Source organism: Mirounga leonina, unplaced genomic scaffold (genome assembly GCF_011800145.1).
Source record: "Mirounga leonina isolate KUSES-001 unplaced genomic scaffold, KU_Mleo_1.0 Mir_94, whole genome shotgun sequence".
Classification (NCBI taxonomy): domain Eukaryota; kingdom Metazoa; phylum Chordata; class Mammalia; order Carnivora; family Phocidae; genus Mirounga; species Mirounga leonina.
In genome coordinates this window covers 53,567,711-53,589,274 of record NW_023270855.1, presented here as the reverse complement: position 1 = coordinate 53,589,274, position 21,564 = coordinate 53,567,711, and the positions used below count along the sequence as shown (strand labels likewise).

The 21,564-nt window shown below is 51.1% G+C and overlaps 1 protein-coding gene across 1 annotated transcript; it reads right to left on the bottom strand.

Moving 5' to 3' along the window:
• Nucleotides 1-6,254: 6,254 nt before the first annotated feature.
• Nucleotides 6,255-12,006, bottom strand: ANGPTL4 (angiopoietin like 4). The gene is made up of 7 exons (XM_034998133.1): nt 11,459-12,006; nt 11,182-11,292; nt 10,943-11,060; nt 8,456-8,569; nt 8,000-8,095; nt 7,631-7,912; nt 6,255-6,914 (listed from the first exon to the last, which is right to left on the bottom strand). Exons 1-7 carry the CDS (start codon nt 11,792-11,794, stop codon nt 6,733-6,735), a joined length of 1,239 nt encoding a protein of 412 aa, XP_034854024.1. The 5' UTR covers nt 11,795-12,006; the 3' UTR covers nt 6,255-6,732.
• Nucleotides 12,007-21,564: the final 9,558 nt, after the last annotated feature.

Sequence of the window (21,564 nt, the reverse complement as noted above, 5' to 3'; positions counted from 1 at the left end):
AACAGGCATCCCAGACACTAATTTGGCCTCTTTTCCCATATCCACTCCTCCTGTGACTCCGTGTCCCCCACGCCACCCCGCACCTCAATCCTCCTCTCCTGCCCAGCTCACAGCCAAAGGTCATGGATTCCTCTCTCCTCTTCCTTTAGTCCCCTGCTTCTTCCTGCCTCCTTTCCTTCAGTTGTCTTACTGTTTTCCCCTCCTCCCTTCTCAATTTCTGACCACTTCTCACCGCCGCCACTGCCACCATCTCAGTCCTGGCCCCATCATCACTCCCTGGACCTGAGCTGTTGTCTATCCCCAGATCTCCCTGCTCTGCCCTCACCCCACACAGTCTGCAGTCAGAGGAGTCTTTTTTTTTTTTTAGGTAAACTCTATGCCCAACATGAGACTCAAACTCACCACCCCGAGATCAAGAGTCACATGCTCCACAGACTGAGCCAGCCAGGAGCCCCAGAGGAGTCTTTTAAAACATAAGTCAGATTGTCCCGCTCACCTGTTCAAAAATCTTTCAGTTCTTCCGTTGTAAACATTTACTGAGCACCTACTAAGTACCAGGCAGTGCTCTAGGTGCTGGGTCTGCAGCATTGAATAAGACAAAGTCCAAGCCCTCACAGCTGGCATCTAATGGGGTCAGGCACACAAAAAGCCAGTAAACAATCTGCACAAGATAATTTCAGAATGGGAAGCGAGCAGTGAGGGGAATAACTTGGATTATGTGATGATGGTGGCGCTCCTTAGCTAGGGACCCAGGGAAGGCATCCTGGGGGAGGTGGCATTTGCACTGTTTGGGGGAGGGGAGGAAGTGGTGGGAACAGCATTCCAGGGGGACACAACAGCAAGTGAGAGAGACTCTGATGGATCTGAACAGCCAGGTAGCCATGGTGGCTGGAGAGTGGGGTCCAGGAGCCAAGAGATTGGACAAGTTGAAAAAAGCAAGACTGGAAGCCAGACCAGAGTGGACCCTCCTGGGCCTTGTCAGCACACTCCCAGGCAGTTGGCTTGAAGCCTTGCACATTCCCTTACAAATGCCCTCTCCCCCAACTCCCAGTTCACCATCCTAGCTTCCTGCCCAAATGCTGCAGCCAGGTGGGGCTATTAAATGGTTCCCCAGTGAGCTTTACTTCCTGCCAAGGTCACAAGCGCTCTCACTGTGCGCTCTTCCTGGAATGCCACCCCCCCCACCCCCCCACCCCTGGTCTTCTTTGAAAACTGACTCAAAAGCCACCTCCACCCTGAAGCCTTTTCTCCAGGATAGCTCATAGTAATATTAGTAATGTTGCCTAATGTTTTTATTGTGTGCTATGAGCCAGACACTGTTTGGAGTGCTTTTCATTTACTGCCACATGAACTCCTCACAGCACCAGGAGAACAGAAAGGGGTAGGGATGGGAGGGTGGGGTACCAGAGGCTCCCCACCCCCCATTTTCCAGGTGCAGGAACTGAAGCCACAGAGCTTTAACAGACTATCTCTAGTCAACCGGGAGAATGATGTGGTTGAAGACTCGGACTCCAGAGTTGGGCGGGTCTGGATTCACATCCTGGCGCTCGTTCGGTTCCCAGTCCTAGTGGTTATTCTTTGTGTTGTTCCCCGGGATGAGAGAGGCCGTGATGACAGGAGATGTGACAGTGTTGGAGAGATAAGCTCTCTTGACAGAGTTTGAGGATTAAGAGGGCAGAGGTGAGGGAACCCCCTACTGCCCCAACCTCCATAGGCAGCACTTCCCACCAGTTCCAGCCACAGTGGGCTCAAGGGAGACTCTGCAAGCCTGCCTGGGACAGGACACCCCCAAACAAGGATTCTGGAGAGGGTCTGGCCTCCGACTGAGGAGTTCATCACCCATACTCAGCCAGGGCCCCAGCGAAGTTACTGTGTCCCCAGCACCAACCAGGAAGAGCCACAGGACCAGAAAAGCACAGACTTTTCCTCTAGCAAAGGGGCCCCCACCACTTCCCTAAGAACACTTAAAAAGCATATTGGAAAGATAGGTTTTCCTATTAAAACAGCAGCTGGGACCCAGGGCACACGCAGATGTTATTTTTCCCAAACATGTGTCCTGGAGACAAGGCATCATATTATTCCAGACCACATGATATGAGTGGTAATTTTAGGCAGTGCATTAAATAGCACTGAACCACATGCTGAGAAAGTTGCACCCTTGTCCCATTTCTGACGTATTTTATTACCAAGGAGAGAGACTTACTCTTTCTTGCCCATACCTCTTTTTTTTTTTAAGATTGTATTTATTTGTATGACAGAGAGAGACACAGCGAGAGAGGGAACACAAGCAGGGGGAGTGGGAGAGGGAGAAGCAGGCCTCCCGCGGAGCAGGGAGCCCAATGTGGGGCTCAATCCCAGGACCCCGGGACCATAACCTGAGCCGAAGGCAGATGCTTTACCGACTGAGCCACCCAGGTGCCCCTTGCTCATACCTCTTGAACAGTTTTCTCTCCCTCATCTCCCTTTCGTTTTTTAATTTTTAAAAAGATTTTATTTAATTATATGACATGGGGGTGGGGGGGGAGCATGAGCCATGGGAAGAGGCAGAGGGAGAAGCAGACTCACCACTGAGCAGGGAGTCTGACGCGGGGCCCAATCCAGGAACCTGTGGTCATGACCTGAGCCGAAGGCAGATGCTCAACCAACTGAGCCACCCAGGCACCCCTCATTTTTTGAAAAAAGATTTATTTATTTGAGAGAGAGAGAGAGCAGGGAGGGGAAGGGGCAGAGGGAGAGAGAGAGACTTAAGCAAACTCCTCCATACTGAGTGCAGAGCCCAATGTAGGGCTCGATCTCACCACCCCGAGATCACCACCTGAGCCAAAACCAAGAGTTGGATGCTTGACCGACTCTGCCACCTGGGTGTCCCCCCCATCTCCCTTTCTATACAGAGCTCTGACTGAGAGCCTTCAGAAGGCAACAGGATCTGGCTAGAATTTTTCTTGCCATTTTATTCTGAAATTTTTTTTAACATTTAGAAAAATGAAAAGAATTTTATAGAAAATATCTAGATTTCACTATTAACATTTTATTTTATCACATATCCATCTCTCTAGCCACCCACCCAACCCTTTGATGAATTTCAAAGAAAGTTGAACATTTGAAGGAATCTAGCATATAGCATGGTGATTATAGTTAGTACTTGAAAGTTGCTAAGAGAATAGAGATTAAATGTTCTCACCACAGAAAAGAAATAACTGTGATGTGATGGAGGTGACAGCTAACACTATGGGGGTAACCATTTCACAATATATACTTGTATCGGGGCGCCTGGGTGGCTCAGTTGGTTAAGCCACTGCCTTCGGCTCAGGTCATGATCCTGGAGTCCCTGGATCAAGTCCCACATCGGGCTCCCTGCTCAGCGGGGAGCCTGCTTCTCCCTCTGACCCTCCCCCCTCTCATGCTCTCTCTATCTCATTCTCTCTCTCAAATAAATAAATAAAATCTTAAAAAATATATATATATACTTGTATCAAATCAACACATTGTACACCTTAAACTGACACAATGTCATATGTCCGTTGTATCTCAATATAGCTGGAAAAAATAAAGTTGAAGACATCAGTCTACTTCCCCTCGAAACACTTCAGCATGCATATCATTAACCAGAGTTCAGTATTTGTTTATGGCTCTTTTTTTTTTTCCTTCGAAGGTGAAATTTACATACAATGAAATACAAATCTTAAGTGTGCATTTACAGAGACAAAGGCATATGGAGGAGTAACCCACCTCTATCAAGGTTCAGAACATCACCATCACTGGAGAAAGCTGCCTCAAGCCCCTTCTCAGTCAATCCCACCCTTCTTGCCTGTGTGTCAACAGCTATTCATATGTTTTTCCCCCACCCGAAGTGATGGCCTCATTTTGGACCATCAGTTATAAGCCAACATATCTGTGATAAGGAGGGACTTTGAAGGTAAGCTTGGTGAGGGTAGGGTAGGAATCTTTTTGTTCACTAGAGTATCCCAAGCACTTAGTACAACGGCTTGGGAGGTGGTAGGAGCTCAGTAAATATTAGTTGAATTTATAGACATATTTTCATGTCCAACTTAAAGGATAACTTATGCAGATGTGGTTAAAATGTGAAGAATTTACCCAAAACACTGCATGAATGTATATACTAGAGTTGGCTGTCCAGTATGGTGGTTATTACCCCCTGTGGTTGTTGAGCTCATGAAATATGGCCCGTCCTGGGGCGCCTGGGTGGCTCGGTCCGTTAAGTGTCTGCCTTCCTCTCCGGTCATGATCCCAGGGTCCTGGGACCGAGTCCTGCATTGGACTCCCTGCTCAGTGGGTAGCCTGCTTCTCTCTCTCCCTGCCGCTTCCCCTGCTCATGCTCTCTGACAAATAAATAAAATCTTTAAAAAAATGTTAAAAAAAAAAAAAGAAATATGGCCGGTCCCAATTGAGATGTGCCCTAAGCATAAAACAAACACTGGGTTCCAAAGACTTAGTACAAAAAAAGCAGTGTATATGCTTTAATATAATACTAATCTTAATATCCTGCATTAATACATTAATAACCTGTATATCACTCACATGTTGAAATGGTAATATTTTGGTTACTGGGTTTGATAAAAATACATTTATTTTATTTATTTATTTTTTGAGAGAGGGAAAGAGAACAAGCATGTGGGGGGATAGGGAGGGCAGAGGGAGAGGGATAGAGAGAACCCCAAGCAGGCACCATGCTCAGCGTGGAGCCAACAAGGGGCTCAATCCCATGACCCTGGGATTATAACCTGAGCTGAACTCAAGAGCCAGGTGCTCAACCAACTGAGCTACTGAGCCACCCCGATAAAAATACATTTCTAAAATTCTTTTCATATGTTTCTTTTATTTTTTTTGGAGAGGGATGGAGGGAGGGGCAGAGAGAGAGAAAGAATCTTTTAGGCAGGCTCCATGCCCAGCTTGGCCCACTGTGGGGCTCAATTTTACAACCCTGAGATCATAACCTGAGCTGAAATCAAGAGTCTGACCTTTAACTGACTGAGCCACCCAGGTGCCCCTCTTTTTACCTTTTTTTTTTTTTTTAAGATTTTATTCATTTATTTGACAGAGAGAGAGAGAGAGAGAGAGAGCACAAGCAGGGGGAGGGGCAGAGGGAGAGGGAGAAGCAGACTCCCTAATGAGCTAGGAGCCTGACTCAGGAATCAATCCCAGGACCCCCAGGATCATAACCTGAGCCGAAGGCAGATACTTTACCCACTGAGCCACCCAAGCGCCCTTTTTTTTAACTTTTTTTGTGTGTGTATGTTTATTTTTCCTTTTTGTTTAACGTGACTATTAGAAAAAAAAAATTAAATTAAACATGTGACGCACATTATATTTCTATCAGCTGTCCGGATGCTAAAAAGTTCACTGTGATTCATGTGTGTAAGTATGATCAAGAAGGGTTCTCATTGGGCGCCTGGGTGGCTCAGTCGTTAAGCGTCTGCCTTCGGCTCAGGTCGTGATCCCAGGGTCCTGGGATTGAGTCCCACATCGGGCTTCCCGCTCTCCGGGAAGCTTGCTTCTCCCTCTCCCACTCCCCCCTGCTTGTGTTCCTGCTCTTGCTATCAAATAAATAAAATCTTAAAAAAAAAGTCTGCACTGGGGCGCCTGGGTGGCTCAGTCGTTGAGCGTCTGCCTTCGGCTCAGGTCATGATCCCAGGGTCCTGGGATCGAGTCCCACATCAGGCTTCCCGCTCTCCGGGAAGCTTGCTTCTCCCTCTCCCACTCCCCCTGCTTGTGTTCCTGCTCTCGCTATGTCTCTCTCTGTTAAATAAATAAAATCTTTAAAAAAAAAAAAAAGAAGGGTTCTCATTGTCTCCATTATCTGCTTCCAGAAGGACTGAATGAGGGTTTCGCTTTTTTGAAAATAAAAATTGAGGGCGCCTGGGTGGCTCAGTTGGTTAAGCGATTGCCTTCGGCTCGGGTCATGATCCTGGAGTCCCGGGATCGAGTCCCGCATCCGGCTCCCTGCTCGGCGGGGAGCCTGCTTCTGCCTCTGACCCTCCTCCCCCTCATGCTCTCTGTCTCTCATTCTCTCTGTCTCAAATAAATAAATAAAATCTTAAAAAAAAAAAAGAAAATAAAAATTGAGACACACATTGTGAAATCATGAAGGAAATTAAAATCGGGTGTCAGGTGGTAGGACTAACCAGTGTTCTCAAAAGATCTGGGAGTGTGCACCCTCCACCCTGGGAACATATTTCTGTGGACTTTGAAACTGACCACTCTTTTAAAAACCAACTGAGGAACAAAGAAGAATGAAATGTTCTGAGGTTGCTTTTATTGCAAGGATTCTGCAAGCTCCTCCCGGACGCCACTGGCGCCCGCTCATCCCACAGCACCCACACACCAGAGCACTGTGAGGGCACCGGGGGCCCACGGGAGCCCTGGTCCCCCAGCCAGTCAATGTGACTGAATCCGCCGTCGAGGGCTGGCCTGGCTGCCCCCAAATGGTCCCCCTCTGTCCCCGACACCTCAGGCGGGCAAGGAGTGGGTCTCAACGCCTCTCAGTCTCACGCTTCCAGGAGTCTGTGCCCTGCAGCTCTGTCCTCAGAGGGCATCACCTGCAGCCCCCCACTCGGAAAGGGGGGCCTCTCCGGTTGTGAGCGTCTTCTCGGTCCATGAGGCTCCAGATGGCCCCTGTTTTGAGCCCCTGCCGAGGCCAGGAGTGGCCACATGCTGGGCCAGAGTCAGAGTCACTGTCCTCTACGAGCCTGGGACCAGGCCCCAGGGAGGAGGCTAGGAGGCTGCTTCAGTCTCTGTGGGCTGGATCAGCATTGTGGTGGCCTGCAGCGGGTAGTAACGGCCCCGCCAGGTCTTCCAGAAGATGCCCTTCTTACGCTGCTGCCGCTGGGGTGGGACAGAACGGAAGTACTGGCCGTTGAGGTTGGAATGGCTGCAAGTGCCAAACCACCAGCCACCTGCCGGGGTCGGAGAAAACGGAACCTGGTCAGGCTGGGGTCCCTGTGCCTCCGCTGGGACTGGGATGGGAAGGAGGTGAGGTGTCGGACTTTACAAACTTTAGAGGGGACGATGTTTCTCGTGATTGTCACACTGCGTCCTGAAGAACCCCGGGCTGTGACAAAGGAGTCTCAGGGGCTCTGGGCCCCCTCCCCTCCCAGTAACTACAGCTCTCACGTCTGTGACTGTGGCACATTCCTTCTCTGTACCTGGCACATGGCGACTGTGTATGAAAGACTTGATATGATCATCCTCTGGTTCATCAATTTATATATGGAGACTGGCCCACATGAATTACTGGTTTTCCATCAGTTCTGACCCACCAAAAAGCAGCCTCATAGACTTCACTTCACAGGGCCTAGGCTCTGCCTCGGATTTCGTTCGAACAAAACAGGGTTTATCTTGGTGGCTTTGCCACACGCCAGCCCCTCTAGCACAAATGTCATCTCGAAATAATCCTATGGAGTGGGCACTGTGCTTACACCCATTTTAAAGACAGGCAAACTGAAGGTGGGAGAGGGTAAGTCAGTTGCCCAAAGGCACACAGCAAGTAAGGAGAAAAGGAGGCAGAGAAGAGATGGAATTTGGCCTTGAAGGCGGACAGGGATGCAGAAAGGCGGGCAGGGGAGGTCTTGCCCTTGTGGTGCAAGGGAGGGAAGGGACAAAGCTTGCTCACCAGAGAGGCTCTTGGCACAGTTCTTGTCCCCACGGAGGTCGTGGTCCTGATCCCAAGTGGAGAAGGGCAGGGAGAGGCCACTGGGCGCAGCAGTGGTGGCCCCCAGTTCACTGGCCACGGGAGCTGTGAGCTGTAGGCTATAGGCTGTGTCCTCACCGCCCAGGTGGACAGGGAACTGCAGTGACTCGGCATTGCCCTCCCAGTCCTGCAGCTGCACAGTCAGGCGGCTGCCACGGTCCCCCAGGATGCGGTGCACCTTCTCCAAGCCCAGCCAGAACTCACCTACCGGGGAGAGGCCAATCAGTGAGACAGACCCATCTCCAAGCCCCTCCTTCCCCCAATACCTCTGGCCCCACTGGAAACACCCACCTTGAGGGTCTCCAAAGCCAGCTTTGTAGGCTTCCCAGGGCTGGTTAAAGTCCACAGAGCCATCCCGGCGCCTCTGAATTATAGTCCAGCCTCCATCTGCCCAGAGAGGTGCAATGTCGTCAGGAGAACCCTTCTTGCAGGGGACCCGGACTCCTCATCTGACTCCCAAACCCCAAACTGCCTCCAAATCCGAAGAGGGCAATGTTCCTCTCATTCATCCCAGCAGGACTGGAGGAAGGTGGTCAAAGGTGGGCTGGCCAGTGGGCAAGGGGCTCAGCCTAGATCATTGTCCCAAGGACCCAGCAGGGAGGGAAGGGGCAGCAGAAATCTAGAGAGCTTCTCTGGGCCCACAGAACCTGGCTCAACCATGCGTGGTGGTGGGGAGCTGCATTTGATAGAAAGAGGACAAGGCCCATGGCATGATGCAGGGCTCCCCAGAGGGCCAGCAAATCCTACCTGAGGTCATCTTGCAGTTCACCAGGAAAGGCGGGGACCCCTGAGGCTGGATCTGGAACAGTCCACTTTGCCTCTCTCCATCGTCAAACAGCTCTTGGCAGTCCCTGGGCAGCCCTGAAGGGCAGAAAAAGAGAAGGGCGGGAAGATTGAGGCAGGAGGGTTCTCAGGAAACAGGCATGTTAGGGGCTGGGCAGTGGGTGACAGGAACATGAGGGGGCAATCCTGGGTTCACCAGGGCCCCCTCCTGGATGGCCCCTGTGCCATCCACCATCCTCCCACACCGCACTCCCACCTCTGGCCACACAGCCTTCCCTGCGCCACGCACGCTCCTGCCACAGGGACTTTGCACGTGCCAGTCATGCTGCCCAGGACCCTCCTCCGTCAGACCTTTGTTGCCTCATTCTAAAGATCCCAGCTTCTGGAAGGGATGCCTTCCTTGACTCCCAGACCAGGCCAGCCTCCCAAAAGGAGCACGGAGGACTTCCCGCTCCCAACACTGGGGGGGGGGGGTCATCTGGTGGTCTCTCTGCCACTGAATGAGGATTCCTTGGGGCCAGGGACAGAGTGGCTCTTTGCCCACAGTCTGGCACCAGTGCCCAGGCTGATCCTGACCCACAGCAGGTGTTTAATAAAGACTGGAGGAATGAGTGAGTGAGAAGCTGGGCCAGAGTGGGGAAGGTGGGGGGAAGCTGAGCAGAAGTGGCTCTGCTTCGTCAGGCAGGGGATGCCGAGGGCCTGGATGGGGACTGCAGGGACAGAAGCGCCCGCTGGGGTCCCAGGAGGGGAAGGATTGATGAACCAAGGAGGAAAAGAAGGAGGAGAGGAGGGAGAGATGGCTTGGGCGGGTCCAGAGGCTGGGGAAGTCCCCGCCCCCAGCCCAGCCAGGAAAGTAGGGGAAAGGTTGCCCCAGGGAAGGGAAGTCCATACTGGAGCGAGGGGGGGCAGCTGGGGGGCTGGGGGCGGGCCCAGAGCGACTGGAGACATTTTCCGGCCCCTGGAGCAGCTCCCCTTTCCCCTACTTTCCTCTCTTCCAATCTGGACGGCACCCGGCCAAACCACCAATGTGGCTTCCATTAACACCAGCTGTTTGTCTCTCCAGCTCTGAACCTTCCCCTACTTGGCAGGGCTAGGCCCCGAGTCTGGGAGTCCCCAAACCCATGCACCCCCCCTCACATCCCCCAGCCCAGACCCATGCCTGCTGGCCTGTTCCAAGACCCCTCATCCCAGGGAGGAGGCTTGGGAGGGTGCACTGGACCCTTACTGGCTGGCACGGAGGAGGAGTGGGGGGAGGGAAGTGGGGGGGAGGGAGGAGGAGCCCTAAGACCAGAGGGCTGACAACCAGCAACCAGCCTCTGGTGTGAAGGAGGGAATCCGAACTCTCACCCAGTTGGCTGCACATGACCACTGATGCCAGGCTGGGGTGATGGGGTAGGGGGACCATGGGGAAGCCAACCGCATCCGGAGCCCTGAACTTAGGGGGCAAACAGAGACACCAGGAGCTGGGAGCCTGGGTCAGACACACAGAGACATGCTGCGGGAGACTTGGGGCAATCAGGGAGGCACAATAAAGGACCCAGAACGTGTGACAGTGGAAAAGGCCCATTCTCTTCAGGAATGGGGGCGTGGGAAGGGGGATAATCAGGGACTTTGGGACCAAGAGAGAGGTGAGGAACCAGGTGTGTGGGTCAGGAACCCTGGATTTGTAAGAGATTCAAGAGGGATGGGCGCCTGGGTGGCTCAGTTGGTTAAGCGACTGCCTTCGGCTCAGGTCATGATCCTGGAGTCCCGGGATCAAGTCCCGCATCGGACTCCCCGCTCGGCGGGGAGTCTGCTTCTCCCTCTGACCCTCCTCCCTCTCACGCTCTCTGTCTCTCATTCTCTCCCGCTCAAATAAATAAATAAAATCTTAAAAAAAAAAAAAAAGAGTGAGTGGTATGTCTGGCCAGGGAGATGGGGGTTCCCTGCCTTCACCCCCCGTCCTAGATCTACACTCCAAGAGACCATGGGGCGCCCAAGTTCAGAGCCCCCCTCCCAGGCAGCCCTCTCTCTTCACCCAATCAGAACCCCAGGATCCCTAGCTAGCACCCTCTTGTCCACCATTGTGCCCTCAGAGAAGGTTCCAACCTTCAGGAAGGTGTCCTTGCACTGCAACACCCCCTTCCCCACATTCCTGCAGCTCAAGTTCCTCTTGGACCCTCTTCCCCAAGCCCTGCTCCAGTTAGTGGCCAGCGAGGCTTTGGGGAGAGCCAATGGCTTGCCAGGAATTAGGATGGGGTGGCCTAGCTGCTAAGGGGCAGGGATGAGGTGGGAGGTACTCCCATCAGCCCTTCACCAGAGAGACAAGTGAGCCCACAGGAACCCAGAGCCAGGGCCTCTCTTCTTCCCAGTAAGGTGGACCGGACCAGGAGGGGAACAGGAATGGCAAGTGTGTGTGTGGTGGTTGGGGGGAGGGGATTGCCAGAGGACAGCAAAGGACTGGGCACTCACTGTGCAGGCGGCTGATGTTGTGAGCAGGGCCCACGAGCTGTGCTATCTTGGGTAGCCTCTTCTTCCTGGCAGGCTTGGCCATCCCGTGGCCCAGGTGCTTGGCGGCCAGGAGGCCCACCTGGACAGGACAGGAGGAGGATATCAGGTCTGGCTGGCTCACGCTGCTTCACCTGGCTCTAAGTCCACACCCACAGGTCGAGCTTCGACCTCCTGCCCCACCCCGGGCAAGCACCAGGCACCTGGCTTTGCAGATTCTGTATTTTCATGTGCTGCTTCTCCAGGTGTCGCTGCTGCTGGGCCACCTTGTGGAAGAGTTGCTCAATCCTGCCGTTCTGAGTCTTGAGCTGAGTCTGGGAGAGCGTGAAAACGGTGGGGAGGACCCGGCCTTGTACGGCAAGCCTCTCCATTGATCCACTTGTCCCTCCTTCCAACCCTCCCTCCCAGGGAACCCCGGATGCATCCCCGTCCCGCCCACACTGTTCAAGACCCTTAGGGGAGAAGTAGGAGCAGCAGTACCTGCAGACTGCGGAGGGTGTCGGGGGCAGCTTCGCCGCTGGGAAGCAGGCCCTCGGGCGCGCGCGGGGGCGCGGCGGACCCCCCAGACTCCCCGCAGGCTGCCCCGCAGGCGCCCAGACGCCGCTCCAGCGCGCCCAGCTGTCCCCGGGTGCGCTCCACGTGCTCACGCAGCCCGTGGCCGAGCTGCAGGAGCCCGTGAGCCAGCACGTTCACCTCGTCCCAGGACGCGAAGCGCGGCGGCTCGGGAGGAGGCGCCGGGCGGCCCTGCGCGCTCAGCAGCCCGGCGGTGGCCGCACACAGCATCAGGGCTGCCGAAGCCGTCGGAGCACAGCGCATCCTTCCGGGGGTGGCCTGGACTCGGGGACTCGGGGACTCGGGGACTCGGGGACGCGGAGGCGCGGGGCGGACGCGGGGGCTCGAGATTCGAGGGCTGGAGACGCGGGGGCCCTGGCGGAGACTCAGTCGCGTGCAGAAGCCGCCAGGAAGCCTCGGAGCACAGCCTCCAGCCCTTTGGGCTTGGCTTGTCCCCGCGACGCCCCCTTTTATAAGGCCGGTGCGAGAGGGAAAGGGGAGCCTCGGAGGCGGGGCGCAGGGAGTGCCGGGGGCGGGGCGTGCGGCCGGGGGTGGGGTTCTGTGCTCTCGAGGCGGCCGGGTAGTTATGGGGGTGGGGGTGCGCCTTGGGGGTGCAAAACTCTAGCTCCTCCCCGCCAGGCCCTGGAGCGTCTTCCCTGCCCACCATGGAAGACGTGACTCTCCGCGGCCCCTTTCCAAGCGCTGGAATCCCAAGCCGTCCACGTCGCACCCGCCGCGCTCAGCGGGCACTCACGGGGCTGGGGGTACTCCGGACCCCGCTCCCCAAATCAGAAGCTGGGGAGAGGGCGGGGGGAGACGAATAAGCAAGGGCCCTGGTGCGCTGAGTCCAGCAAGGCCGGGCATGGAGCCCGGGACACCTCAAACACCCCCGCCTCCGGAGACTTCCCGGAGAACAGCCCAAGACGGGGCTGGACCCCTTGGGAGCCGTCTCTGGGCTCCCACCCTCCTTTCCGCTCAAGGATTCGTCACTGCAGATGTGTTTGTGGGATCGTCTGACGTCTCTCATCCCACTTCCCACAACTGAGTGCCCTAGGGATGGGCCCCGGGTCGATCTTGTTCAGACTCCAGCTCGGGGCTCACTCTCCATGTCCACCCTCTACCCCAGGGTCTGCAGTGTCTTCAGTCTCGGCCTGTATCACAGCAGACACATCGGAACAGCAAGAGCTGATACAGGAAAGAAGGGCTCCTCCTCCTCATTCATTCATTCATTCATTCATTCAACAAACAGTCCTCTGTTCTCCGGTAGTAATTCCCAGGCTAGTGGAGAGAGTCCAACACTCAGCCTGGGGTAGGGGCAAGGCTGGGACAAAGGAAGAACTAAGTGAGGCTGTGGGGCTGGACCATGTTCGTTCCAAAAGTATAAGCATTCATTCAACAAACTTTTTTTTTTTTTAAGATTTATTTATTTATGTTGAGAGAGAGAGAGAGCGCGTGCTCCTGCGCACGACCCTGCTGAAGTGAGGGGAGGGGCAGAGGGAGGGAGTCTTTCAAGCAGACTCCCTGATGGGCGACCAGCCCAATGGAGGGATAGATCCCACAACCCCTAAGATCATGACCAAGAGTAGGTTGCTTAACCGACTGAGCCACCCAGGCGCCCCTCATTCCACAAATTCTGACTCAAGTCCTCCCCCTCCTTCCCCACCAGCTCCACTGTACACCCTGTCAGGAAATTGAGGCTGGCAAAGAAAAGTCTGCATGCCCGGAAGAACCCTGGGCAGGCTGGCTCGGAGCACAGACAAGAACAGAGTTGACTCAGCAGGGCTCGGAGCCAGCTCAGCCTCTGGAATCTGAAACTTCGAGCCCCGGGGCTGACGTGCAGGTCACCACTCATACACTTGGCCCTGGCCCGGGCCAGATGCCAGGATGGCTGATCCCGGAAGCCGTGACAGGCCGATGGGAAGGGCAGGAAGGAAAGTCTCTTTGCAAGGAGTAGATCCAGACAGCCACCATCTGCCCTGGCAGCTGGCCTGTCCATCCCCCAGGCCCTGGCATCTCTCCAAGTGGGTGATTTAAGTATCGGGGTGTGCTGTCTTCTTTCCCGGCTTCTGGCACTGAGAGAAATGATCAGTTACTTTCTCAACCTGATGCTGGCCTTTTCTCGATTCACTTTTCAGGGACTTCATCCTCTGTGCCATGTTGTGGAGGGCATAAAACATGCCAAAGCTCTTAGAGGCACCTGCTCTGAACATACTACAAAAGTAGGCTTGGGCGCCTGGGTGGCTCAGTTGGTTAAGCGACTGCCTTCGGCTCAGGTCATGATCCTGGAGTCCCGGGATCGAGTCCCGCATCGGGCTCCCTGCTCGGCGGGGATTCTGCTTCTCCCTCTGACCCTCCCCCACTCTCATGTGCTCTCTCTCTCATTCTCTCTCTCTCAAATAAATAAATAAATAAATCTTAAAAAAAAAAAAGTAGGCTTGCTGACTGACAACTGTGTTCCTGGCAGCCGAGGGATGCCGCCTTTGTGCATAATAGCCCTGTGGTCCTTGCCTCCTGACACCCATGCCCTTCTATAGTTCATCCCCGTGGTATAACCAAGAGGATATTCTTGAAATGATGGTGTGTGCAACTTTCCTAGGTTAGCTCATGAAAAACCATGTGGCTTCTGTCTTGTTCTTGATTAGATCAGTTGTTCTGGGAGAAGCCGGCCTCCATGCTGTGAGGATACTCAAGCAGCCCTTTGGAGAGATCCACACGGTGTGATGAAGAACTGGACCCCTCCCCCCACAATGACCAACATCAGCCTGTAGACTATGCAAGGGAACTGTTCTGAAGATTTATTTATTTATTTTTAGAGAAAGATGGGGGAGAGGGGCAAAGCGAGAGGGAATGAAGCATACTCCCTGCTGAGCTCAGAGCCTAACATGGGGCTCCATCTCATGACCCTGAGATCATGACCTGAGCCAAAATCAAGAGTTGACGCTTGGGTGCCCGGGTGGCTCAGTCACTGGGCATCTGCCTTTGGCTCCGGTCGTGATCCCGGGGTCCTGGGATCGAGTCCCACATTGGGCTCTCTGCTCGGCAGGGGGCCTGCTTCTCCCTCTCCTACTCCCCCTGCTTGTGTTCCTACTCTCACTATCTCTCTCTCTGTCAAATAAATAAATAAAATCTTTAAAAAAAAGAGAGTTGACGCTTAACCAACTGAGCCACCCAGGCGCCCCCAAGGGACTATTTTGGAAGCAGATCCTGCAGCCCCAGTCAAGCTTCCAAATGATGCAGCCTCAGCTGAGATGTGTTAGCAACCTCATGAGACCCCAAGCCAGAATCAATATGCAGCTAACACTATAGATAACTAATACAATAGCCAATGATTAAATAGTGCCCGCTCTGTGACGGGCACTATTTTAAGTATTTTACATACATTCATTCACTTAGCATGCCTTATGTGGTTGGCACGATACTGTTTTAATCTCCATTTTAAAAAAGAGGGGGCGCCTGGGTGGCTCAGATGGTTGGGCATCTGCCTTCTGCTCGGGTGATGATCCTGGGGTCCTGGGATCAAGCCCCACATCAGGCTCCTGGCTGGCTCGGCAGGAGGCCTGCTCCTCCCTCTCCCTCTGCCTCTCCCCCTGCTTGTGTGCTCTCTCTGTCTCTCTCTCAAATGAATAAATGAAATCTTTAAAAAAAAAAAAAAAAAGAGGAGGGGCGCCTGGCTGGCTCAGATGGTAGAGCACGCAACTCTTGATCTCAGGGTTGTGGGCTCAAGTCCCACGTTGGGTGTGGAGTCTACTTAAAAACAATTAAAGCAGGGGCGCCTGGGTGGCTCAGTCGGTTTAGCTTCTGCCTTCAGCTCAGGTCATGATTCCAGGGTCCTGGGATCTAGCCCCGCATCGGGCTCCTTGCTCAGCAGGGAGTCTGCTTCTCCCTCTGCCTGCCGCTCTGTTGGCTTGTGCTCTCTCTCTCTCTCTCTCTCAAATAAATAAAATATTTAAAAATTAAAAAAACAGAAATTTGTTTAAAAAAAATTAAAGCAGAATTTTAAAAAATTAAAGAAAGAAGAGGAAACTGAGGCACAGAGAGGTCACGTGACCTGAAAGAGGAGGTGTGAGGGGGCTAGTCTCCCAGGAAGACTAGGAGCTTTTATTGGGCTTAACCCTGCTGCAACTGTATTCTGTTTTGAGTTCTGCCAGGGGCTGACAACGGGTACAGTTAATGCCACTCTCATGAGTCACAGTCCTGTCACCTGTCCACGTTGGCAGAAGCCAAGCCCCCTCTGCCATTTCTCCTCTGGCACCCACTCCACCCCTTGCCCATGTTTTAGGCACAGACCTTGCATGATCCTATACTGGGCCCCACTGCCAAACCCTGCCTGAAGACAGATATGCTTGCTTTGGTCTGCCCAGAATTTTGAATATCAGGAGCTTTCTAATGAAAATCTAGATTTTTGGTTTCCCTTGCAAAATTGGAAGGACCAGCAAGGGTGGTCTGCAGTCCTGCTTGTTTGCAATGGGCCGGAGCTGATGGGAAGCGGCCTCTGTGGCCAGGGCAAGCCTTCCAACCCTGTCGCAGCCGTGTGACATAGTCCCTTCCGTGCTCTGTCTTTTGCACATCCCTGAGGGCTTTGGTCATTGCCTTAGGGCTGGTGATTTTCCATTGCTAGTGCCAGTCTCATACCTGGGCAAGAGGGGCTCCTAGGAGGGTACTGCACTTAAAGGGTGACCTCCCCCGACCAGGTGAGGAGTTGTGGGAGCAGGGATGTATTTACTGGAGCTTACAGACTCCCCTCTAGACCAGGGGTACAGAGTTTCCATTTAGTGTGCTGGAAAAATTCTGGAACTATGTAATGATGCTGGTAATACATCATGAACGTACATAACTGAATTGCATAGTTTAAATGGTTAAAATGGGGACGCCTGGGTGGCTCAGTTGGTTGAGCATCTGCCTTCAGCTCAGGTCAGGATCCCAGGGTCCTAAGACTGAGCCCCACATCGGGCTCCCCGCTTAGCAGGGAGCTGGCTTCTCCCTCTCCTTCTGCCCCTCCCCCCTGCTCGTGCTCTCTCTCGCTCTCTCTCTCTCAAATTAATAAATAAATCTTTATTTAATTTAATTATTTACTTAATTAATTTAATCAGGCCACCCAGGTACCCTAAATAAAATAAAATCTTAAATAAATAAATAAATAAAACGATCAATTTTCCATTATGTGTATTTCACCACAATAAAAAAAAATCTAAAAGAAATCTTGATAAGACAAAAAGAAGTAAGAAACTTGAACCTGGCCTTTCATATGGTTTTGAAGATATATTTAATAAATATATTTAATAACTAGGACAGGTCATATTTTATTATTTGACAGGAGTTAATTAGTTCATTCATTTCCTTATTATTGCTGTGTAACAAACATTCTCAGAACTTAGGGGCTCAAAACTACATTCAGGGGACTTGGTGGGGCAGTTTGTGTTACTGGTGTCACTCAAGACTCGCCTGACCTCCACTGGGAACGGATGATCCAAGGTGAACATTTTGTATCTGGTGGTTAGCTGGGGCTGTCGGACAGGACCCCTGGGTCCTCCTCTATAGAGCCTTTCCAGCAGGATTGACTGAACTTCTTGCATGGACTAGACAGTGTTGCAAGAGAATAAGACCAAAGACCCAACATTTTTTTTTTTAAAGATTTATTTATTTGACACAGAGAGAGAGACAGCTAGAGAGGAAACACAAGCAGGGGGAGTGGGAGAGGGAGAAGCAGTCTCCTGGCTGAGCAGGGAGCCCGATGCGGGCCTCGATCCCAGGACCCTGGGATCATGACCTGAGCCGAAGGCAGACGCTCAACAACTGAGCCACCCAGGCGTCCCAACCCAACATGTTTTAAGCCTCTGCTTGGATCTCCTTTGCTGATGCCCCAACAGCCAAAGCTACACAAGGGTATGGGTATCACTAGGCATGAAGGATTGGGAGCCATTACTGAACACCCTACCACAGTTAATTTGATGTAGAACTTCACATATTTAGATATATGGTATACGGATCTCCACTAGTACTCTTGCCCTGGCCCTGCAAATGTTGGAGGGGACTTCTCCATTGTACCAGGGACTCAACGCACATCGAGATCCTGTAACGGCCCTCACGGAGATCCCAGCTCTGGGGGCCAGACCCAGCTCTGGCTTGCTTTATACGTTCTGCAAATGTTACTTAATTACCTATCATGTGCCAAGGCCCTGTGCCATCCAGTGGGGATACAACCCAGGGCATGTCAACACAGTCCTGTCCTCAAGACTTCACAAATTGGTGGGGGGACCAGGGCCCTGGGATGAATTATCTACATGGAGTTGAGTTGCAGTCAAGTTGATATCATGTGACATTTTGTAGACATCTAATTAAACGTGTTAACTTTAGTATTGCAGACTTTTTTTTTCTTTCCAAATTTGCAAGAAAGTATGTTTTGTTTTCAAATCTTGAATGTTTTTGTAGGGGTTTGAAAAGAGCTTACGCTTTAAGCTCTTTTTGGAAAAGCTTGCCCGGGGAGACAGACCACATGACGCTGCAGTTTCTTTTTTTTTTAATCTTTAATTTTGAAATAACTTCAACTTATAGAAATGTTGCAAGAAGAGGTCATAGGCTTCCTGTATAGTCTTCATAGAGATTTGCCAATTGTTAACTTGTTCCACTAGACTTATCATTCTATCTATAAATTCCGAGAAGATGTTCTCTGAGCACCCATGTACCCAGCAGAGGGGACAGCCACTGCAAGGGCCTGGGGATGGGACTGTGCCTGGTGAGCCTTTGGTGAGCTGTGCTTCTATTTTTTTTTTAATATTTATTTGGGGGCGCCTGGGTGGCTCAATCATTAAGCATCTGCCTTTAGCTCAGGTCATGATCCCAGGGTCCTGGGATCGAGCCCCGCATTGGGCTCCCTGGGATCATGACCTGAGCTGAAGGCAGATCCTTAACGACTGAGCCACCAGGGTGCCCCTATACACACAAATATATTGAGAGATGTATATATCAAACATTTATGGAGAAAGACATACGTATCATACACATATTTATATGTAGAGAGCTACATATATAGATAATATACACAGAGATATATAATACACATATATACATAAATATATACATAATACACAAATTGTAGGGACATATTAATATACACAGATATATATGTATAACACAAACTCCACACATATATGGAGAGAGGTACATTTATGTACAGAGACACACACATATATATACATATATATACACAGAGATATATAATACACGTGCCCATAAATAGAAAATACAGATACAGATATAGATATGGATATAATATGCGCACAGAGGGAAAAAGAAAAATGATATATACTCTTTCACACACGCACTGATTTTTTCTTTCTTTTTTTTTTTTTAAGATTTTATTTTATTTATTTATTTGAGACAGAGAATGAGAGAGAGAGAGCACATGAGAGGGGGGAGGGTCAGAGGCAGAAGCAGGCTCCCTGCCGAGCCGGGAGCCCGATGCGGGACTCAATCCAGGGACTTGATCCAGGGACTCCAGGATCATGACCTGAGCCGAAGGCAGTCGCTTAACCAACTGAGCCACCCAGGCGCCCCGCACTGATTTTTTCTGAACGGCGTGAGTGTATGTTGCCGGCACGATGTGTGCCTTTGACTTCTGCTGAGAACAAGGCCACTCTCCTGGGCACTGCAGCATGGTTCACAACGTCAGGAAATGTGACCCTGACACATGCCATTATCTAATCTACGGTCCATATTCCACCATGTCCCTTTAGCTGTGTTTTCTCTTGGGATCCCATCCAGGATCACATGCTGAGTTTTGTTTGTGTCTCTTTTGCCTCCCCTTAATCTGGACCAATCTTGTCCTTCATGGCATCGACATTTCTGAAGTCTACACACCAGTTATTTATAGAATGTCCTTCACTTTGCATTTGTCTGATGTTTCCTCCCGATTAGACATTTTTTTGGCAGTGATATTTTGTCCTCTGTGCATATCAGGAGGCACGTGATGTCCGTCTGTCCCTTGCCAGCACTGTTCGTTGTGATTTTTAAAAATTTATCTTTTTATTGAGGCATAATTGACGTATAACATTATGTTAGTTTCAGGTATACAATATAATGATTCAATACTTGTATGTGTTGCAAAATGATCACCACCATACGTCTAATCACCATCCGTCACTCTACATAGTTACAAAATGTTTTTGTTTTTGTGATGAGAACTTTTAAGATCTAGTCTCTTAGCAGCTTTCAAATGGTCACTACAGTATTATTAACTGTAGTCACCAAGCTGTATGTTACACATCCCCAGGACTTATTTATCTTATAACTGGAAGTTTGATTGAATAGTGATTATTTTAACTTTAAATTTAATCCTGGATGGTCAGTCATGTGAAGCATGTGAATCTAGTAGAGCCCAGAAAAGGGAACAATCCCACAAGATCAACCAGAGGAAGAGGGTAAGGAATGGATGGCCCAGGTTGGAGGGAGAGCATGAAAAATGCACCATAGCCCGGGACACGTGCCCAGTCCATCCCAGGCAAGCCCAGAGGGACAACGGGGGTGTGTATGCGGACACCCCAAGGGAGGCTGCTGGCCTCTGTCCAGGGAATGGCCCTCACCACCTCCAGCCACTGCTCATGCCCTTTCCTACCAGCCTCTGGTCACAGCCAGGTTGACAGGAGAGATCAGCCATAGGGCAGGAGGCTCAGAGGCTCAGGGAAAAAAGGATGAATCAGATTGTGGGTTGGCCCCTAGAAAAGAATGGGGCAGGTTCCGCATCTGCACCCTGTCTCAGAGTTCCCCCAGCCTGGGAGCTTGTGTGCATGTGAACCTGGCAGCCAACAACTCTCAACTCACTAAGGAAGGAGTAATAACCATAAAGTGCACCTTTATTTAGTCCTCATCTTTGTACCGTCAGGACTGGTCCATATTATGTCAATCTCAAACAAGCCCTGGAAAGGACAGTGTTCCTTTCCCTTTCTGACTGTTGGGAAGACTGAGGTTCAGAGATGTTCAGATACTTAGCTAAAGTCACACAGCTTGGAAGAGCCAAGATTTTAATCTAGTTCTTTCTAGTTCCAAATCATTGAATCTTTTTTTTTTTAATCTTGCCATTTTTTTTTGTAAGTGGCAGTTTTGAAAGGGTACTGCATTTACATTGCCCCAAACCCAAAAAGTCTAAAAAGAGATGCTGAAGTCCCTCCTTCCTAATCATGTGTCTACACAAAACTTTGTTTTGAGAATGTTTATCCAGGTTTACTACTCCTCACTTTTGAGGGTTTTTTGTATGTTTACATATCCTCATTTAAAAAAATTGTTATGGACATGGACTCCTGGGTGGTTCAGTTGGTTAAGTGTCTACCTTTGGCTCAGGTCATGATCCCAGGGTCCTGGGATCAAGTCCCGAATCAGGCTCCTTGCTCGGCGGGGAGACTGCCTCTCCCTTCTGCCTGCCCCTCACCCTGCTTGTGCTCTCTCTCTGTCTTTAAAAATCTTTAAAAAAATTAAAATAATCAAAAACATATGTTGGCTAACTGAACATCATAAAAATAAATAAATAAATGAAAATAAAATAAAAAATTGTTATGGACGGAATGTTTGTATTCTCTTACAATTCATATGTGGAAAACCTAACCCCCCAATGTGATGGTATTTGGAGATGGGGGCTTTTGCAAGTGATTAGGTTACGAGGGTGGGTTCCCCATGATGGCATTGGTGCCCTTATAAAAAGAGACACAGAGAGACATATATGAGGATGCAGCCGGAAGGCGGCTGCCTACAAGCCAGGAAGAGAGCTCTCCCCAGGAACCAAATCTACCAGCACCTTGATCTCGGACTTCCCAGCCTCCAGAACTGTGAGAAATAAATGTCTGTTGTTTAAGCCACTCGGCCTGTGGCATTTTGTTACAGCAGCTGAAGATGACTAATATAGCATGTTGAAGTCGAATCGACATGGCCATAACATGGCGCATTTCAAGGGCACAACGTAATTGACAGTGACATATGAATATGCCTGTGAAACTATCACCATAATCAAGGTAATGGACGTATCCATCACACCCAAGCTTCCTTGT

What these genes read in the sequence shown, in the direction of transcription:
- ANGPTL4 (XM_034998133.1), bottom strand. Translation starts at nt 11,794, where the DNA reads ATGCGCTGTGCTCCGACGGCTTCGGCAGCCCTGATGCTGTGTGCGGCC. An exon ending in TACAGAATCTGCAAAGCCAG is followed by an intron (nt 11,061 to 11,181) that starts GTGCCTGGTGCT and finishes TGTCCTGTCCAG; the next exon opens with GTGGGCCTCCTGGCCGCCAA. An exon ending in GAACTGCAAGATGACCTCAG is followed by an intron (nt 8,096 to 8,455) that starts GTAGGATTTGCT and finishes CTCTCTGGGCAG; the next exon opens with ATGGAGGCTGGACTATAATT.